Source organism: Camelus dromedarius, chromosome 2 (assembly GCF_036321535.1).
Source record: "Camelus dromedarius isolate mCamDro1 chromosome 2, mCamDro1.pat, whole genome shotgun sequence".
NCBI classification, from domain to species: Eukaryota; Metazoa; Chordata; class Mammalia; order Artiodactyla; family Camelidae; genus Camelus; species Camelus dromedarius.
The window spans coordinates 33,088,502-33,110,381 of NC_087437.1; the positions used below are offsets into that span (position 1 = coordinate 33,088,502).

At 37.2% G+C, this 21,880-nt stretch overlaps 1 protein-coding gene across 1 annotated transcript in view; it reads left to right on the forward strand.

The window, feature by feature from the left end:
- The first annotated feature begins 1,629 nt into the window (after positions 1 to 1,629).
- GFM1 (G elongation factor mitochondrial 1) overlaps positions 1,630 to 21,880 on the forward strand; it is a 41,815-nt gene continuing 21,564 nt past the window's right edge. The window contains exons 1-11 of the mRNA XM_010986317.3: positions 1,630 to 1,839; positions 3,108 to 3,260; positions 4,127 to 4,259; positions 4,708 to 4,912; positions 6,872 to 6,988; positions 9,879 to 10,029; positions 13,457 to 13,611; positions 14,163 to 14,247; positions 17,371 to 17,508; positions 19,027 to 19,128; positions 20,771 to 20,827. Coding sequence (XP_010984619.2) covers positions 1,738 to 1,839; positions 3,108 to 3,260; positions 4,127 to 4,259; positions 4,708 to 4,912; positions 6,872 to 6,988; positions 9,879 to 10,029; positions 13,457 to 13,611; positions 14,163 to 14,247; positions 17,371 to 17,508; positions 19,027 to 19,128; positions 20,771 to 20,827 — 1,398 coding nt within the window. The 5' untranslated portion in view covers positions 1,630 to 1,737. The remainder of the gene's footprint in view (positions 1,840 to 3,107; positions 3,261 to 4,126; positions 4,260 to 4,707; positions 4,913 to 6,871; positions 6,989 to 9,878; positions 10,030 to 13,456; positions 13,612 to 14,162; positions 14,248 to 17,370; positions 17,509 to 19,026; positions 19,129 to 20,770; positions 20,828 to 21,880) is intronic.

Here is a 21,880-nt window from a genome sequence, read left to right on the forward strand (position 1 = left end):
ATATCTTAAAATTAAAGTAAAACCTTAATATTATTACCATCTATGTAATTATTATTTAATTTATATATTTTAAACAAATACATACAAAGGCTTAGAAAGACTACATTTTTGAAAGCCTGTAAATGAACAAGTTTACTTAAAAGTATATTCAACATTAATGGATTTATTCATCAAAGTAAATCCTTGACTACATGTTAATACATGGATGACATACCAAAAATGAATTCGAAATTCAGCATTGAATCTCTGGTTTTTCTTTTCTTGTCTCCTGTAATTTACTCTGATTTCTATTTATTTGATCTTACTCATTTAACAAGTATTTGTTGAGCTCCTAGCACAACAAGGGGTATAGCAATGAACAAAGCCAAATCACTGTCCTTATGGAACTTAGGTTCTCGTTGTCAGACGGCAGTCAGACAACAGACAGCTACGTAAAATGTCTGGATATATCTAAGTGTTCTGGAGGAAAATGAAGCAGTGTGTGAACATAGGGAAGAGCTGGCTGTTTCAGAAGAGTTGGTCTGGGAACCCCTCACTGACAGAGGCTATTTCAATAGAAGAAAGAAGAGCCATGCAGGTATCTAGAGGGAAGCAAAGGCTCTGGTTCTGTGAGGATCAGCTCCTAAGGAGGCCAAGTGTCTGGAGGAAAGCAAGCAAGTGAAGCAGGCTACATTGGTGTGGTTGCGCAAGCAAGGCCTTGTACCTGCTTATTTGAGGGTTAAATTTTTTTTTAATTTAGTCGTTTAAAATTTTAAAGTAGTTTTTTAAAATTTTAGGAAAATTTCTAACCTACACAAAAGTAGAGAACAGCAACAAGAAAATCACTGGATGAGTGTTTTCAGCGGAGAGATGACATGGTCTCTCTCCATAGATCCCTTCAGTTACTGTGTTGGGAATAGACTGAGCAGCCGCGGGGCGGAAGCAATAAGGTCAGCTAGGCTATTCCAGTAATAACGTAGAGAGGTGGTGGTTCTTTGTTTGGTGGGGAGAAGTAGGTTCTGGATCTATTTTTGAGTGTAGTGCCCATAACATATACTGACAGACTAGACCGGAAGAGTCAAAGAGTGGTGTCAAAGTGACATTTTTGTTCTGGGCAACTAGAAGAACGGAGTTTATTTACATTTATCTGATGAAGACTTAAGAAGTTTTTGGGTGGAAGATCATTAGCTCCTTTTTGTACATAAAAAGTTTGAGCTGCCTTTAAGAAGTCCAAGTGGAATCGTCAAGGATGCCGTCTTTTAAATGGAGTGTACACATAACGTTTAACATCGAACAGTGATGGGACATTTTGAAATAAGTAAAAGCACTTGCAGTTGATAATTCACTATTATTCCACGTTCTTTTCAGGTCATGTCCTATAGATCAATTTTTTTCATATTTGTAGTAGCATAGATAAAAATTTTTGCATTTTTTTAAACTTAAAGTATAAACTTTTCTCCATTATGTCGGCAAAACAACCACCTTTAAGAGCTGCGTCTTAAAGCCAGATTAGCGCCGCAAAGCGACTGCACTTTCTCTTCCACGTCGGCAGAGGGCGTCGGGGCAACGGAGGGCGCTGCTCTGCTCTGAGATCCGGAAGCTTCTCCGTCTTTTTTTTCCTCTCCGCTTTGGCATCCTTTGCCCCGGAAGTGTTCTCTCTGCGTGATTGCCGGCGTGACTTTGAAAGCTTCCAGCAGTGGTGCTGGTTGCTGGGCAAAGCCGGAGCCGCGGGACCTTCGTACCAGTTCTGCGCTCGTCATGAGGCTGCTGGGAGCCGCCGCCGCCGCCGCTGCCGCCACGGCCGTGGGGCGCGGGCCTCTCCTGCGGGTGCCCGCCTCCCTGGACTGGCAGGGGAAACAGGTAGTGGAGACCGGCGAAGTGAGACCGAACCAGGGACTGTCCCCAGGACCTTGCGGTGCCTACGGGGCCAGGGAGGAAGTGGCCTTGCCTCCCTGGCACCTCTTTACTGACTGCTCCGAAAGCGAGCTGTCGACCTCGGTGCTGAAAAGCCGCTCTATTTGCACAGCTGTAGGTCATTAAGGAGCAGCTTCTCGGTGCCTTGGGAGGTTGGGTGGGCCTCCGGTTTATGGTTAAGCCTCTTATTTTTGGTATACCTTAAAGAGAAGTGACTGGAGTGAAGGTCAAGACAGCAGAAGAATTAGTGTGTCCAGGGCTCGAACCCGGGGCTTCTGACTCATCCAGTGCTCTTTTCACTGCGAGTGCCGTTGGGCTGACTGCTCCTTCTTTCAACCGACCCTGGGTTATTTGGTTTAGTGCCTAAATAGTAGTACTATTCTTTGGTGGTTTGTTTGCCTTTTGCGGGGAGGGTAGAGGTGGGGCGGAGAGTGGAGTAGGTTTAGGTCGCAGTCGAGCCTTCCCCGTCATGCAAACCTCCTTTGCTTTGCGCGCTGGTATCCCTAGGATTTAATTAGCTAGGCGCCTATCATCCAGATTCCATTGAGTATTTTACCTATCTTTTCCAAGTTCTGCCTCCCTTTCCCCCGAAATGGCTGCAGTGCATTTTGGATGTGCAGCCTTATAGAGAGAAGTTAATGTTGTGTCTTGATTCTATAAAATGCAGGATTCCCTCTCACCTCCAGAGTAAAATCCGGGTTTTTTTTAATGTCATTAATTGTTTTGGCGAAGAAGGAATTGGAAACCTTTTATGGGCTGCCTTGAAGTTATTGGCACCACTGCGTCGAGCATAGAAGTCCTCAGACATCCTTACTAGCTAGTAAGGGGGAAGGGGAAAAAAAATCAAAGTAAAATCTAAAGTAAAAACTGAATTTTTTGTCAAAGTAATTGTTGGGAGCTGTCTTTCTGATTTTATCAGCCCCAGTGTATATTTTAAAACCTGTGACTTTTGTTAAAAGTATCTGTCCCCTTTTGTTTATTTAATTAATTTGAATATCTCTTTTCAGATTTATTTACTTTTAAGAATATGTCCTTTCTGTCCTTTGCAGTCCCTTCTTAGGCTGAAACATTCCCTCTTGCCTTTCCAGGCTGTTTCATATGATGTTTTATGAGCATTGAGATTTCTTGAAGGAAAAATGTCCACTAAACCCGTTCTAATTGCTCACTATTATCCCATTAAAAGTGCATTGAATTGAGCGCTCTTATTTTTTCAGGTTAATTGGAAGATCTGCCGATGGTGTTCATCAGGGGTGATTCCTAATGAAAAGATACGAAATATTGGAATCTCAGCTCACATTGATTCTGGGAAAACAACATTAACAGAACGAGTGCTTTACTATACTGGCAGAATTGCAAAGATGCATGAGGTATGTGGTTGACGGCTGATTCCAGATTGGTGTAACTGCAGTTTTGTTTTGTAAGGATTTAATAAATTTCACAAAACCTGGAAGATTAAAAGAATGATAACAGTGGATCTTTAACCACAGTCATACCACAAAGTGGCTAGCTCAAGTTGGCTTGAAATGTTGCTCTGAGAAATCTGTCTAGAGACCATCACTATGGGTATCCTGAGTAGGTTGTTTTTTAAGAATATTAAGTCAATATAATGTATTCTTAAGCAGCCATTAAAATAATATTTAGATGACCTTAAATGTTATGAAGAGATGTTTATAATGTTAAGTGGAAAAAGGGTTTAAAATGATGATATGTAGTATAAGCTTAATAGTTAAAAAAATATTTTGGGAAAAAATTTTTTTTAGAAAATCTTAAAACTCCTGAAGAAATTACATATTGAGTAACTTTACTCTCCACTTAAAAATGTTACTTCAGATGAAGAGCATCTTGTTCAGTCACAGACTTTAAAAGATGAATCTTTCCCACCCAGGCCTCAAAATCCACAAGGAGCACAACAGGGAAAAATCTGTTCTCTGAACACCTGCTCACAGACTAACAAGGCTGGTGGGCAGGAACAGTGCAGAGAGCAAGGGTGGCTCTCAGACCAGGTAATTGCTGAGTGGTAGCAGCTGCTGAAAACGGCAGTGAAAAAAGGATTAGGCAATTAATAGAGGGCAGAACCTGTAATCAATTTTCTGTTTCATGAAATGAAATGGTTTGACAATGAGGTTTCTCTGAAAATTGTGTCAGTTAACTCTGTGTTCTGGTTCGATCTCAGTAAAGATTTCTTCTTGGAATGCAGGGACAGAGAAATCTGAATGGCTGTGCTTGTGTTTAGGTGAAAGGTAAAGATGGGGTTGGTGCTGTCATGGATTCCATGGAGCTAGAGAGACAAAGAGGAATCACTATTCAGTCAGCCGCCACCTATACCATGTGGAAAGATGTCAATATCAACATTATAGATACTCCTGGTAAGTTGCGTTTTGGGTTTTATTGCAGCTTGTTTTGGCAACAGCACATTCATTTCTTCACTATGACCCAGCTCATTTTTGAGTATCAAATAATACTCAAAAGTGTGACTGTGAATTCCCTTTTAGAGAAATCTGACTTGGGACCTCAAGTACTTCATCCTTAAGTGGATTCTTTGGAAAATAGTGCAAATAAATTGTGGGTAGGAAAGTTCTTGCCTTTTACATGTTGCAGCTGATTCCAGAGATGCCCATGGCCTAGTATCTTTTTGAACTGATTTGGTTGGGCGCCTGGACCTTGTGGTAAGTGAACGGTATTGGTGGTTTAAGGAATTCACATTCTAAATAGAAGACTTATGTATGATCAGAGATACAAAAACTTTTACTTGTTCATGTTGTGAAAAATCAGACAGCTTTTTAAGACCCTCACACACTTCACTGTCTCTTTTAGGGCACGTGGACTTTACAATAGAAGTAGAAAGAGCCCTGAGAGTACTGGATGGCGCGGTCCTTGTTCTGTGTGCCGTTGGAGGGGTGCAGTGCCAGACCATGACTGTTAATCGTCAGATGAAGCGCTACAATGTTCCTTTTCTAACTTTCATTAACAAACTTGACCGAATGGGCTCCAACCCAGCCAGGGCCCTGCAGCAAATGAGGTACTGAACCTTAGAACAGAGGCAGGTCATGATCTGGATAACAACTTACATCCAGAAGGACAGTTAATTCAGTGTCATTAAGCTTTATCCTTAAATTTTCTTTTCCTTTTTAAAATTCATTTTTATGACTAACTTTGTAAATAAGACACTGAGGTCCATAGTTCAGTTTGTAATGTGATTTCATCAACTGCTTTTCTCTGTAAAATGGGGGAAATATGACTTAAATTTTAGGAAAGTTGAAGGTGAATTCAGCAAACAATCTGGCAATTTATAGTGTTTTGCTATAATTAGAGAAGTTGTAGTCTAGGGTAGGTTCTAAAAGTACTTTGCATTTATTTAGATAAACCTCGAGGATCTTCTTCAATTTTAACCTTTATTTGAGGAATTTTAATTAATGCCTTAAAGTAGTGGGCTGTATTCTCTTGCTTTCACTTGGTAACATATTTGCTAAGACATCAGCAACACTTCCTTTCTGAACCGGACGTAACCCAGTAAGTGGTATTGATATCATTTTACATTTTGCACAATACTAACGTATTTCACACAGCCTTTGAAAAGTGCCACAGTTTCACTTTTCACCTTTCTGGTAGATGTGTAAATGGAGCTGTGGAGTTCCCACTGCAGTTTTACATGGCAGAGCTGATGGTTGTAGGCAGCAATGCTTGTGGTAGTGGAGACACTAAGTGATTTGTCTGATGACAAATGATACAGTGTTGAGGAACTTCAAGTGACAGTATTGCTGTGTGCTCTCTGATGGAACTAACGTATTTGAGAATTTGAGAGTGAACTTTTCCTTTATTGGTGTTTGTAGTACTTTCTTGGTAGAAGGAAACATTTTCACTTTTAGCCTTATTCTGTTTTACTTGTGTTTGGCAATAGACGGGTTCTTTCCACCGAGTCTTTTTCTGAATTCCAGGAAAATTTTCTTTCCGCATTTATTTGACTACTTTCTTTGCTCCACTGCCTTTTATTTGTTTTCTCATTTTGTAACTCTGATTAAACACACTTTGAAACCTCTGAATCTAGCCTCATGTCTTAACTTTTCTACAGTACTTTCTTACACTTTCTCGTTCCTTCTCATTTTGCGCTGGATTATGAGAGAATTCTTGAGCTCAGTCTTCTAACTCACTAATCTGATATTCATCTACATCCCTTCTGTTATTTAGCCTGTTTTTTATTCTTTTCTAATCCCAGCAATTATATAGTTAATTTCCATAAACTTTCCCTTTTATTGTGACATCTTTATTAAAAGAGGTGAGTACTTCTCAGATTTTTACATTTTATTTTTTTCTAGTAACTCTCTCCTTGGAGGTTAGTACTATTTCTTGAGCTCACTGTCTTTCAAGCTATTGATTTCCTTCAAAATTTGGTGATTCTTAGTTACCTATCCCTAGTTATAGATGGGCACTTGGAATCTAGACTAAACTGTGGTAGCTAGACCATATTTTTTCTTGGATGAGAACCCCTGTTGGTGAGTGTAGTTTCTCTTCAGTGGTTCTGCCGGAGCAGGGGTGCAGGTTGACGATAAGTGTCTGGCTTTAATACCCACTCTGAGAGTTTTCCCTCTAAGAACTTCCTTTTCACATAGCTGTCCTCAGCTTCAGCAGAGTCAGCTGAGCCAAGAATGAGATGTGGGCATAGTTACCACACCATCCTTTAATTTCCTGGCCAACCACTCAATGACCTGTTCTTCCCCTTTCTGTTTCTGATCCAGGATATTCTGGGGATCTGATGGGAAAATAGTTATTGTAGAATTCTTTTTGTTGCCTACATCAGGTTGTGGCTTCCTGAGCACAATGAGTTTAGCTGTCAGTCTGTTTCTAACTGCTTTATATCTCCTGCTCTCACCTACTGATAAATTCCACAGGTCTGCCGTTGATTTCTTTTTATATTTATTTTGTCATTTCAAAGGGATTTGGGGAGAAAAAAGGGGTAAACATACGTATTTTTATTTTTCAGGTCTAAACTAAGTCATAATGCAGCATTTGTGCAGTTACCCATTGGTTTGGAGGGTGATTTTAAAGGTATTATAGATCTTATCGAGGAACGAGCTATCTACTTTGATGGAGACTTTGGGTAAGTGTTAAAAATACACTATTAAAATTTTATATTTTAAAAAGTATCAAAGAGAAGGAAAAGAATGAGTTCTTTAAAACAGAATAAACTTTTTGAAATATGTCTGGAAGAATATCCGTTGAAATGATTTTGTTTTAATGCTTTTAGTCCTGGTTACTTCCCATTTTGCTTAGTATTCCTTCCGAGAGAGTATGTTATTCTTTGAGTAATACATTTATATCACATTATAACATACATCGTGTGGTGTAAGGAGGCTTTGGGCTAGTGATGTAATATCTCTTTATCTCTTTGTTCTTTATACATTCTTTCATTCATTTTGTAGACTTTCTGGAGCATTTACTATGGGCATTGTCTTAAAACCTGGGAAGAAAATAGGGATCATAAATATTTCCTCTACCTACTTAAGGGGTTACAAAGATAAAAAGATTAACATATAAAAGAAGTTTAAAATTGTACAGATGTGGTTTGGCCAATACAAGAAGCAAGTTGGTAACTTTTGTCATGGTATTTGGTCGGTCAGTCAACTTTTGAGAGACATTTGCATTCAAAGCTTTGTAATTGCCCAGTGGTTATCAAACAATGGCATTCAGAACAGTCACCTGGAGAGCTTGTTAAAACACTTATTCTTGGATCCACCTTCAGAGATTCTAATTCAGTAGCTCTAGGGTGTGGCCTGGAATTTGCGTTTCTGGAATGCTCCCAAGTCATGCTATGTTTCAGGTCTGCAGACCACAGTTTGAGTGGCACTAGTCTAGAGAGTGAGGAGCTCATAATGAACCTTTCTTCTGAGAGTGGCCCCAGTAGCCTGGCAGTTTGTCCAAAGGTCCTTCTTGAGGGGTTTCCCTCCCCTGCTGTGGAACTAGGACTGCTGTCTGGCACGTGGGCAAAGGACATTGTGATCGGTTACCTGTGGGAAGTATCCTTAGCCGTCTTGTAGGCTGGGGAAAGATCGAGCAGGTTCAGTGGACAAGGCTTTCTGTCACTTTTTGTGTGACAGCTAAGCAGTGACAACACAGCTTATCTATCATTCCTTAGAATGTAAGGGACAGGGGTTTTTATCAGGTTTATTTGTTGCTATGTCCCCAGCCCTAGAACTGTGTGATAAAAAATAAGGACTCAAAAGATATTCGTAAGTGTATGAGTAAATCCACTTCCCTAGAATTATCAGGGCATGTGTTTTTGTCTTCTAAAGTAGAGGCTTTTAAACTTTGTTGTATATCAGAATCACAGATGGAACGTTTTACTGTACTTGCCCCCTTTCCCAGCACTAAGCCACTGGGTATGTATATCTTGATTCCACAGAAGATTCTGACATGAAAGGCTAGGAACCAGGAAGCTTTGTCAGAAAGGAAGAAGTTAAGCTCTGAAGGCTTTGAAGAGCATTCTTTAGGGTAATAAGAATTATTGTCTATTTGCAGTTGCCTTCTTTTCCTTTTATTTTTTTAGGAATGTGTTTTCTGAAAATCTTGTTATTTTTTGACTTTAGATTCCATTTTTAAAGAAATACTTTGAAAACTTTCAGACTGATGTTTCTAAATATCAATTATGTCCATTTCTTGGTTGTCTATATTGTATTTGTGACTCTTACCCATCTGGCCCTTAGAGGAATGGAGAACTGAGGTCAAGGTTGAAGAGTATCATATTTAATAACCTTTTTTTTGAACTATAAAATGGTGTTTTCTGTGTTAAAAATTATATGATTGGGTTTGTTGTTAATGGAAAGGAATAGTTAGGTCTCTAATCTGCTTGTTAGAGACTGTGATGTTGTGATTAATTTAGTTAATAGAATTTTCAAGCACAGTTGACCCTTGAACAATGTAGGGATTAGAGGCTATCAGTTGAAAACTGAGTATAACTTTTGATTCCCCCAGAACTTTACTAATAGCCTGCAGCTGACCGGAAGCCTTACTAATAAGAAGCAGTCAACTGACAACATATTTTGTACGTTATATGTATTGTATACTGTATTCTTAGTAAAGTAAGCTAGAGAAAAGAAAATGTTGTTAAGATCGTAACAAATAGAAAATACGTTTGCAGTACTGTATATATTTATCAATACAGTGAGTTTCTTATGATAGAAAGCACTGTAGATGTTATGTGTATTGCTAACACTAGGTATCACAAATGAAAAGGCAATATGAGAAGAAATTGATATTTAATTACAGGTATAATGATTCATGCATTGATAAGAAGTAGCATTATGATTGCTTTATGGTAGCCTGTGGTAATTGATATGATTGATTCACAGTAGCCTAGACTATAAGCTAATTAATGAATCATAAAATTTTTATTGCATATGATATTACAATCATATTCATAATACAGTATTAGAAACATTGTTACATTTTAAATTTTTTCTTACCTATGATGATACAGTTTCTCCAGTTATGAGAAAGAGAAGGGCATTCTGTACAGTAATGTAATTCTTTGAAAGCAAAGTTATAAAACAGTAAGAAAATGAACACATTATTAATTTTATATTAAATATCACTCACCTTATGCCTATGTAAGGCTAGGCTATCCACTTCAATGCCAGTCTTGCACACAATGTTCTACACACATATTTTGCATATTATTGAAAAAATTCACATATAAGTGGACCCACACAATTCAAACTTTTGTTGTTCAAGGGTCAGCTGTACTCATGGGCTTTGGAGTCAGACAGGCTTTGAATCTTGGCCTATCCATTTACTAATAGTATAACCTTGAGCAATTTGCTTTGCCTGTTTATAGTATTTTGCCCATTGTTCCATCTGAATTTTGAAAATGTACATTAGTTTTATTTGCCATTTTAATACAAATATATCAGAACTCTTATTTTTTTCATTGGTGGTTTATATGTTTAATTGAATATTCTTAAAGTACTAAAATAAAACGTTTCTACTCTTAGTCAGGTTGTTCGCTATGAGGAGATTCCAGCAGAATTCAGGGCGGCAGCAGCTGACCACAGGCAGGAGCTGATTGAATGTGTTGCAAATTCAGATGAGCAACTTGGTGAGATGTTTCTGGAAGAAAAAATTCCCTCAACTTCTGATTTAAAGGCAGGTGCTCTCAAAATATGTCTTATATTAATATGAAAAAGGTTTTTTGTTTTCTTTTGTTTTACAGGGAGGGGACATGATGCTTTTATGCAGAGTTTTATTAATGAAATCTGAGTAATTTTATTGACTATAATTGGTTTCTTCAAAAAATACTTGACATGGCATTTTTTTAAAGTAGTGAGTTATGTAATAATATCTTGCAATGGGAAAAGTCAAAGTTTTTTCTAGACAAAAAGATACTTAAACTGCCTACCTCTTGGGCATATCCTTGTTAAGAAGAAAGAAGACAAACTAGCAATGTTACAGCAATAAGACAGCTTTAGAGGCAAAGCAGTTAAATATTTGCAGACTAAATGTTGGTCCTTGCACTATTGTGCTGTTTGGAAGGCCATGTGGATTCCTTCAGTTGATTGTTCAACTCTTTAAAAATAAAGAGCCTTGCCTAAGACTGATACTCACTTTTTGAATAGATATTTCTCCATAGAGATAGCAAATGGCCAGTGAACACATGAAAAGGTGCTCAACATTGCTAACCATTAGGGAAAACAAAACTACAATGAGATAGCACTTTATTCATTAGGATGGCAGTTATTCGAAAAACAAACAACAGGTGTTGATGTGGATGTGGAGAACTTGGAACTCTTGTGCATTGCTGGTGGGAGTGTAAAATGATGTGGTTTCCATCTGCTGTGGAAAACAGTATGGTGGTTTCTCAAAAATGTTAAATATAGAACTACTATATGATCCAGCAATTCCACTTCTGTATACCCAAAAGAAATGAAAGCAGAGACTCAAACAGATATTTGTATACCAGTGTTGATGGTAGCACGATTCACAGTGGCCAAAAGATGGAAACAACCCAGTGTCTATCAGTGGAAGAATGGATAAACAAATTTGGTATATTCATACAATGGAGTATTATTCAGCCCTAAAAAGGAATCAGATTGATACGTGCTACAACATAGATGAGCCTTGAGGACATTATGTTAAGTGAAATAAGCCACACGTAAAAGGACAAATATTGTAGGATTCCACTTATATGAGATACCCAGAACAGTCAAATTCCTAGAGGCAGAAAAGTGAAATAGGGGTTACCAGGGGCTGGGGGAAGGCAGAATAGGGAGTTTTGGGGGAAGGCAGAATAGGGAGTTTAATCAGCACAGAGCTTCAGTTTAGGTTGATGAAAAGTTCTGGACATGGATAGTGGTAACAGCAATGTGAACGTACTTAATGCCACTGAACTGTACACTTAAAAATGGTCAATTTTGTTATGTATATTTTATAATAAAATAAGACTGATACTTATTTTGCCAAACCACTTGATGCACTTAGCAGAGATCAGATAAGTAATTATTGTTTGTAAGACATTGTACTCAAGGAGTTTATAAATCAGATGCACAAGGAAAGAACCCTATTGAAGCTGAGATGCTTACTAATATATGAGAGTCCTTTACCATTCATAAAGGCCTTATCTTCTCAGCTCTCTGATGAGTAAGGAACACCATGTAGGAAGGTATAGGTCTGACCTTAAAGTCAAGATTATATGGAAACCACAATAGGGAGTTAGGCTTTGATCTATTAAAGGGAATGTGTCAGGGGTCCCCAAGACCTGTGATTCACTATGAGTAAGGACTTAGGACATAATTGTACTCGTGGCTATGATTCATTCTAGTGAAAGGATACAAAGCAAAATCAGCAAAGGAAAGAGGCATGTGAGGTGAAGTTCAGAAGAAGCCAAGTGTAAGATTCCAGGCGGCATCTCCCAGTGGCGTCTGTTTCCTCGTAGGGCATGCCTGTTTCCTCCAGCAACAAGTTATGACTACACCTGTGAAATGTTGTCTACCAGGGAAGCTCATTAGAAACTCAGTACCCAAGGTTTTATTGGGGGCTGGTTACATAGACACCCTCTGCATGTACCAAATTCCAGACTCCCAGAAGGAAAGCAGGTGTTAAGCACATAACATATTTTTTGTACAAACAGCATAGGCACAATGAGCTAGTCTTACCAGTTCTGGGGATGCTGGGAACCCTCTGAAATCCAAGGCTCCAGATTCCAGCCAGGGACCAGCCTTGCAGGCAAGCCTTTCTAAGGAGGTGGTTTCAGTCCTGCTATGTTTACTGTTTTTTGCACAGGATACATAGGTGTAGTTTAGTTTCTGTATTGTTGGATATATAGTATTAGGGACAGTAGAAAGGCAACAATTTTCAAGTATAAATATGATTCTGATAAAAATAAGGAGAAATTTCAGGGAAATACACTGTGGTAAGATTCCTATGTCCCTACTTTTACACATAAGAGAGGGTTGTAAAGTCAAAGATGGACCTTGTGGTCTAGGGTAGCCTCAGTGGTCAATGACCTGGCCATTACTGATTCTTAGCAACAACAAAAGCAAGTTTTTAAGATAGTTTCAAATAATAATTGCTTTCTTGCCATGCTTATTTTTCCTTTTTTATATTCCTTTTATTGTGCTCAGCTGTTACCCTGCTTTTCATTGTGATGTTTAGCAATTGTGGTTATGAATGTTTTGATTTAAGCTTTTTGGGGATAACTCGTTTTCTACTTTTTCCTGAGGACTGAGAAGTAATTGCATGCTGCTCTGTATCTCTGTGGTGGGGGTGTTGTGGCCACAGCACAGCTGTTGGCCTCTGCCAGCTGCTAGAGCTAAAACTGCACTGCTGGCTCGGAGGCCTGCTTTTGCCAGTAGCCCCTGAGGAGTGAGAGTGGGACACGCACGATGGGTTGAGGACAAGACCCAGAGGTCGTTATTTTAGAGCCTGTTACTGTCATGGCGCTTAAATAATGGATAGTTTGTACTGTTTGGTTTCCTGTATGTACAGTCTTAAAAAAAAAAAAAAAGAAAGAAAACAAATCAATTAATTAAATGTTTTTTAAAAGATGATACTTTATATGGTTTAAACATTTAAAAACTAAATTAAAAACACAGTAAAAAGTCTCCCACCTGGCTCCCATCTGCCTAGTTCTCTGCCCCGTCCCTAAAACAGATTGCCAATTAATAGTTTCTGATGTATGGTTTTTTTGTTTTTTTTTTTTTTTGGTATATATATTGCTTTTCCCTCTGTTTTACAACAATTGTTAGCATACTGTTTATATGGTTCTGTGTGTGTGTCTATTTTCTGTGTGTGTGTGTGTGTGTGTGTGTATGTGTCTATATATATATTTGGGGGGGGGCAGATTTAAAGTTAGTGACATTCCAGGAATGTTAAAAGCAATTGCACAGTTAAATAGCTTTTTTTTTTTTTTTTAAATTTTGACCTTAATTTATAGAGGACCTGATTCTAGTCTCCACTGGAGCCAGTACTCCAAAGAGTATCAATTCATTTCATTCATTTGTTAGTTTTTAATTGATCTGAAACACCAAATACAATTCTAAGATAAACTAATCATTAAATATTTTTTCTTGTGTAGCTTGCAATTCGAAGAGCTACTCTAAATAGATCATTTACTCCTGTCTTTTTGGGAAGTGCCTTGAAGAACAAAGGAGTTCAGCCACTTTTAGATGCTGTTTTAGAATACCTCCCAGATCCATCAGAAGTCCAGAATTACGCTATTCTCAATCAGGAGTAAGTCTTGGAAATATTCTTAGTTTATGCACTGTAGAAGAATTTAAGAATTGTTCTTGTAGTTTTGCTGTACTTGTGGGTTTTTGTTTTTTTCTTAATTTACAAAAACCAACCTCCATTTCTATTTGGTTAACAATTTTGGCATAGAGAAAAATACTTATTACACCTTCCCATATCATGTTCTATTTGTAAATTAGAAATATGATTTGTTCCATTATCTATCAAGGTTTGTATTATTAGAAAATTTTCTCATTTGGGACCAGTCATATTAAAAAAAGAGCTTTAAAACAAAAATTTTTAAGCTCTCTCGTTTTCTTTTTCTAGCAGACCATTTCTGTGTTTTTCATTCTACTCTGCACCTATCAAAGTATAATAACTAAGGCCAGACAAGTAATTTTTATTGCTCTCTTTCAGTGAACTTTCATTTATGTGTAAGCTCAGAAATGTTTAGTACACATGTGCTTTTTCTCAGGTAAACTCTGATGAAAAAACTGATATAAAAGAAATATCAAATATTACATCTCATAGATGTATATTTCTTTTGTTTTAAGTGACTCACAAGAGAAAACAAAAATCTTAATGAACTCCGAAAGAGACAATTCCCACCCATTTGTAGGCCTGGCTTTTAAACTGGAGGTAAGTTGCTTTCTATTGTATTTAACTGCTATATGTAGAAATACTCTTTTCTCTTAAGCTTTTATTCCTATTACACAGTGATTCATAGGAAAAATTTGGTTATAGATTTCTCCACTGTAAAATTACTCTTCCCCATCCCTCCCCCCTCTTTTCCATACTGAGTCTTTAGGAGGAGGTTACTATGCATAGCCTACATCAAGGGGTGGGGATAATGCTCTTGCTCCTTGAGGGCGCAGTATCTACATATGAGTTGTTTCAGATTCTTTTTTTATCAGTATGGACTCCGGGATATTTATTTTGTACTTTTGAGTTACAATCCAGTAGTAGTTACTTATTTTGTTACCAGATTGGCCAGATTTGGCCACTGGAGCTCTTTCAGTTGGCCTCTGCGTCCATTTGACATTCCCTGGTATTTTGCTTTTTTTTTTTTTTTTTTTAATACTTCCTTACTTCCTGGCACTACAGGATGCTCCTGGCTTATCTTGTATATTCCCTGCTCCAGCCCTAGAGACAGCTGTCTCTTTAGGAGCCCTCGTCCCTTTTAAAGTGAATGGCATTAGAAACCAAGATTTAGAGACTGGCTGTGCTTTTTATTGTGGTGTTTTTGCTTCTGTTCATAATACTTTAAGTGGAAAAAAGATGGGTAAGTTGGAGGTTTTAAAGGCTGGTTATTTTTGGAATGGAATTATAATTGGGGGTGGGGAGTTTCTGTACTTTTTATTTTTAAGTTTTTATAATATTACTCTAAAATCAGAAAAAGTAATTTTATTTCTTTTTATTAAATAAAAAATTCTTTAATTTCTGTCGTGCTTTACAATTTTCAAAAGTTTCACACACATAATTTCATATAATCCCATAATAACCATTTTTTTCCCTCTACCCCTATATTGCCCCTCCCCTACTTCTGTCTCTCCAGTGGTAACCACTAGTTTGTTCTTTATATCTGTCAGTCTGCTTCTTTTTTGTTTTATTCACTAGTTTGTTGTTATATTTTTTGATTCCACAGGTAAGTGGTATCATACAGTATTTTTCTTTCTTTGTCTCACTTGTTTCACTTAGCATAATGCCCTCCAAGTCCATCCATGTTGTTGCAAGTGGCAAAATTTCATTTTTTATGGCTGAAAAATATTCCTCTGTGTGTGTACATCACGTCTTCTTTATCCATTCATCTGTTTTTGGACACATAAGTTGCTTCCATATCTTGGTGATTGTAAATAGTGCTGCTATGAACATTAGGTGCATGTATCCTTTCAAATTAGAGTTTTGGGGCTTTTTTGGATATGTACCCAGAAGTAGAATTGCTGGGTCATATGGTGACTCTATTTTTAGTTTTTGAGAAAGCTCCATACTGTTTTCCACAGTGGCTGCACCAATTTACATTCCTACCAATAGTGTACGAGAGTTCTTTTCTCCACACCCTCACCAGCATTTATTATTTGTGTTCTTTTTAATGATAGCCAGACTGGTGTGAGGTGATACTTCATTGTGGTTTTGATTTGCATTTCCCTGATAATTAGTGATGTTGAAAATCTTTTCACATCTGCATTTCCTCTTTGGAAAAATGTCTGTTCAATTCCAGAAAAAGTAATTTTAAATTAAAAAGTAGAAATAACATTGCGGTGACAATTTTTATGCTTAAAGCTTTTAAGAATAATGTATTTAGGAATATTTTCTTCGGTTCCTCAGAATAGCAGTTATTGAGTAAAAGGTATGGAATACTTTAATACTTAATGATTTATATTGCCAGATTGCTTTTATACTCTCAGAATTCATGTACATATTTAGATTATTATTTTAGTGAATCTATCAGCATTGAGTATTTATTAAAAATCATTACTGATTTCACAAATGAAAATGGTATTTTAATATATCATCTTGACTTAATTCCTAATGAAAGAACATTTTTCCATATATTTATTATGCAGTTGTATTTCTTCTTTTGTAATTATCTATTTCTTTTGTCTTTCCTTTTTTAAAATTAGAGTCAGTGTTTTACTTACTTGTTTGTATGAGCTCTCTCTAATAAAATTTTTTGAAAAACAATTAGTTTAAAATTTATATAGTCAGATATATCAGTCTTTGTCTTTAGTCATTTTCTCATTTTTAACCTTATAAATCTTCCTCTTTGAGTATCTTTTATAAATACTTTTGTTTCTTCTCCTTTTTTCTGTTTTTCTTTTCCATTATTAACCCAACTGGAATTTGTTTTGCTGAAGGCTATAAGGTGGTATCTGAATGTATCTCCTCTGCCTCCAAATAGAAGACCAATTGTCCAGTTAACAGTTTTTGAACAATGTTATCTTTTTCCATTGATTGTCATGTCTCCTTTATCATCCATTGACAAATGGATTAAACATTTTAGATACTTATACTGTACTCTACGGGCTGTTCAGTTTAATTTGTGCTAGTTTATGCATTTTATGCCTTGGAGTATTTAATATGTTTTTATATCAGTCAATTTTCTTTTCATTGCCATAGTTTTTCAGAAATTTCTATTTTTATCTGTTCTTCTAAATGAGTTTTAAAATTACTAACCAAATTTTTAAAAAATTACTCTTGAGATTTTGAGTGCTGTTGTGTTAAACCTATAAATTAAAGTGGGAAGAATTGGCAACTTTTAAATACATATCTAATAGGCTACTGTTATATTCACGAGGAAATGATCCTTGATTATTCATTTATATTCAGTCATTTTTGCAGAGCTCTTGTATAGTTTTCCAGGTGATTATCAGTCTTTTTTACATGTATAGTATATGGTCTTACCATTTCTAATGATATTTTTGTTGTCTTTCTAATAGTTATACCTTATTTTTATGTCTTATTGTATTAAACTGAACTTATGAAATAACTTATATAAATAATTTAAAACTTTCTAATAACTTTTATTTCCGAGGAAACAGAAGTAGTATCTTGGATTGTGATGCCAAAAACAGCAACCATTGAACTTACTGAATTCAAAACTAGTATTAAAGTAGTTTATGATAATAAACTGAAACAAGTATATAAGTTGTACTACTAAAACTGATGGGGAATATTTGGAGGTAATTGTGAAGTTTTCCTCTTAATTTTGATTCCTGTGTTTCTTTTTCATTCTTTCTGCCCTTACCCAATTTTGACTTCTAGGCAGGTCGATTTGGACAGTTAACTTATGTTCGCAATTATCAAGGAGAATTGAAGAAGGGTGACACCATCTATAATACGAGGACAAGAAAGAAAGTGCGGGTGCAACGGCTGGTTCGCATGCACGCCGACATGATGGAGGCAAGTGCCCAGCCATTGTTGTGAGATCAGAAATTTCTGTGACACACCTAAAGTAGGTCTGCCTTCTTGATATCTTGAGCCTCACAAGAAAGTCGCTTCCAGTTGAACATGTTTTCCTAGCTTCTTCCCTTTTTTTTTAATTAGATGTGCTGCAGTTCTGAGGTAGCACTTTGGTATGGGCTAAATTAGCACAGGTTAAGAATGCGTTTTATATCACCATTTATGAGTTAGCTGTATTTCCTCAGCGGCCAGTGTTAAGGACAGGAGATTATTATTTCCCTGAGATTCAGAACACAAGATTCAGCACTTTCCCTAAGGGCTGTCATTATAAAGTGTATAATAGGTTTTTAGGGCAGTGGAATAAATTCACATATAGCTTCCCACATTGTTCAATAGGTTTGCTTCCTGAAAAGTGAAGGGTGTGAAGGCTCTGTTTAACCCTAGAACTTTGTATTCATGGAAAGGCCATATTGGTGCTAGAATCCATCTGAAGATTTAAAACCTCTCCAGGTCTGGTCTGGGAAATAAACTTTGGCTTATCGCTTGAATTCTTGAATTGGCTTTGAATCCGTCCTCACCTTTGTGGCTCGTTAGGTTAGGCCTTGGCAGGAATACCAAGTATGTGAGGTTGTCTCCTTCTTGCACCCTTTTCCAATTCAGTGCTATGCTCCTGGAGAAATTTATTAATCTAAGCAAAATCTTATGACATTCAGAAATTTTGGGTGGCCATAACTTTTGTATCTCCTAGAAAATGAGTAGATTTTGGGAGACTGTCTCCCAAAATCGAACATCATTGCTGTTTTTGAGATAGGCAGCAGGGGGCAGGCTAGTGGGATTAGTGATTGTCACAGCTCTTTCATGGGCCAGACGCTAAGAGGTCTGTACCGCTGTGTGCCCATGAAAACAAGCCACACACACTTGCTTATTCACAGCCACAGCTGTTATGAATGAACTGTCAATAAAAAGACAAAGGCCAGGAAACTTAGAGGCACCAGTGCTTTGTTCTTAGATTTCCTGTGGTTTCTTAACTGCTTGCATCTGTGAGAAATTAAGATTATTTTAAGTACAGTGGGCTCCATTCTCCTGCCTTTGTTTTCAAAACTTCCTTTGCTGGTTTTCCTTGTATGCCTTTGTCATACACATCTCATTGTTGGACTGTGGCAGCACATATGGTACTACATACTTTTTAATTCTATAGAAATAACTTTAGAAACGTGAGGCTCTGTGTTCTGTCAGTACTGCGGATCCTTTAAGTAAATATGCCATAGCTCTTAGTTTCCATTTAAGGTAAAATCTTGTCAATTGAGATGTGTTTTTAATAAAGGCTCTTTTTAAGGTATATCTTACCCTGGTTGATTGTTGGTGTTGCATTGATTCTAGCTAATTTCTCCTTTGTAGAATTCATGGTTAGATTCTGTCATGTTTGTTTTGTACACTGTATTTATTGTGCAGTTACTTTTTAGTTACTATGTCCTGATTTGTACTACTTGCAAGTATCATTTTGTGTTATTTATTTAGGATGTTGAGGAAGTGTTTGCCGGAGACATCTGTGCATTGTTTGGCATTGACTGTGCTAGTGGAGACACATTCACAAACAAAGACAGTAGTGGCCTTTCTATGGTAAGTCGTTGAATTTCAAAGTTATTTATCACTTGAGTTTCAAAAGTTTGTGTTTTAGTACTTTAGAAAAACAACCACAGATGTTTTCATTTAGTGCCACAGGCATCCAGCGTAGATTTGTTGTGGCTCTTTTAATGTCAGTTAAACAAGTGCTCTGGATTAGCTAACTTACCTGGTTTTTCTTAGTAAAATCATTCCACGATCCCCCAAGGTTTAACATGGAGGAAAAATCTTCACTCAACACACTGGGACCGTGTAGCTGTGACTCCTGTATCCTGAAATCTGCCTCCCCATTGTGGGCACTTCTCTAATTGCTGTCACCATCATCAGGCTAGTCCCAACCGCGTGCTCCTTCCTTATTAACTCAGCAGCCAGAGAGTGAACCCTTCCCTCAGTCCCCTAGAGAACCATAGGAGCGGGCTGTAACATTTACAGTAGACTTGGGGTTATCAGGATAGAGCAGAACCACGCCCCAAATGCGAGATGCAGCTGGACAGTCCAGCTTACTGCGCACAGCCTGCCTTGTGGAACTCGTAGGTGCTTTTTCATTACTCCCAGAGCCTGAAGGAAACAGCATGCTTTTCCTGCCTTTCAGTCCCCTTCCCTCACTCCCCATTTTTGCCCCTACAGGAGAGCAGGCTCTTCTACACTATGACTGTTTGTTCATGAGGGTGGTTCCTCTCCTGAATCCAGTAAGGGAAGAGTATGAGTACAGACATGATAGGTGATTTGCAGTGAAGGAGTGTACAGTGGGTCCGTTATGTAAGAACTGGTCCCTCCCTAACAGATGAGCACTGTAATGGCCCTGTATCATGTGATGAATTCTTTATTTTGTAATTTAGCTTTTTTGTATATAATACTCTCTACTGTCTGTGGTTTTACATGTTGAGTTAGGACACTACAGAAATCTTAAATCTATAAATGTTTTGAGGAGACCTAGATAAGGGAACTTCTTTAATCAGTATTATTGATCAGGCTTTTTCCAAACTTGCCATCAGCAGTATGAACGGACTGGAGGTTTAGGGAAACACTCAGGCTTTGAAGCAAATAGATATTGATCAGAGTCTCACTTCTACCCTAAGCTACCTACTGGCCCTTGGCCAAGTCATTTTTTTCTTCTTGCCAAGCCTTTAATGATTTTATTTGTAAAGTGGGGATAATAATATCTGCCTCTCAGAGTTGTGATTGATTAAATGAGATATCATGTGTATAAAGAATCTGGTCCCTTTCTCTGTTTCTCTTAACTGTGATTGTGGTATATTTTGATTAAATAAAGTAACTTATCAGACGATAGCTATAGAAAATGTAGCCACTAGCCAATAGGAATTCCGTATTTCAGCATTTGGGTTCATTATAATGATCATGTTAAACTGAAAGTGTCGACAAACTTAAAGGTCTTAAACAAGTAAGTAAACAGGTACTCTATTGTTATTTTGGGAGGGAGAAGATCATATAAGTAGACGTCTTTATTAATATATTTGTTTATTTAATGCAAAACAGACCAAGATATATTTTGTCTAGCCTAAAGATGTTGACTAGTGTTTGTCTTTTGTTCTCTTGTAAAGTAGAACATTAATATTAATCCATCTCTGACACAGACAGTACTGTATTTGAATCCTCTGTTCTTTTAAAAATATTTCAGGAGTCCATTCATGTTCCTGATCCTGTCATTTCAATAGCAATGAAGCCTTCTAACAAGGTAGGAGTTTAATGCTCAGCATATCACAATAAAAACTTGAGCTCTTTTTCATCTCTCTCCACAATGTATATGTTCTCTTGTGATAACCAGCAGTCTTACGGTCTTGATTTCCTCTTTTGGTATTCAGATCATCTGTTAAAATTTACCAGTCTATTAGTAAGTACTCCTCAGTATATTTGAAAAAGTTGATGGTATTATAATATTCATGAGACTGCTTTGTAACTCTTCACTATAGTAAACATGTATCATTGGCTCCAGAGTGTTAGTTGTAACTTCCTAGATTCAGATCATAATGGGATGGAAAGGGGGAAACTGGGGCATTTGTCCTCAGTTGTAGAAAAACCTCACTGTAAAGTATATTGGAATATTGTGTAGATTAATTGCCTCGTGGATTATAATGCATCTCTACATCTGTGGTAGTTATGAAGTAAATGTCTGATTATAACATGGAAGGTCTGCAAACAAGACCGTTTTTCTCACTTTCAAATATAACAGTTTTATGACTGGATTTGATGTCATTTAGCTTTTTAGCCAAATTGCTTGAATAGGTTCTGCATTCACATTGCTTGCCTTCGGAATTAGTCCTGATTGTGAACCATAATTGTGTAGTTCTTAAGTTGCCTTGACAGTCATAACTCTCATGTTAATGTGGTATATTGCAATTAACTCATTTGTGCACTGAGTAAACATTTTATGATCTCTTGTCATCTGGGAACCATCGTTTACAGAATGTTTTCTGATTTATGGTCTTGTGGATACTTTAACAGCTACTACTTCATCTGTTTTGAGGAACTTGAGATTTTCCAGACCCTTCTCATTATAGAAAAGAGAATGTTGAGGTGGCAAGAAACATTTAAACTCCATCTCAGGAATGCGAGGGAAAGCAAGCTTTACATCTTACCACAGTGAGATGCCACAGTTTGTTCCAAGTACTTTGCCAAATTGGTCACTTTTTCCTTCAGAAGATGAAGGGCTAGAAATTAAAGATATTATGTTACTTTATTCCTAAATTCAGAGTTTATGTAAGACATTTAACTGTTGAGAGTTCACAAC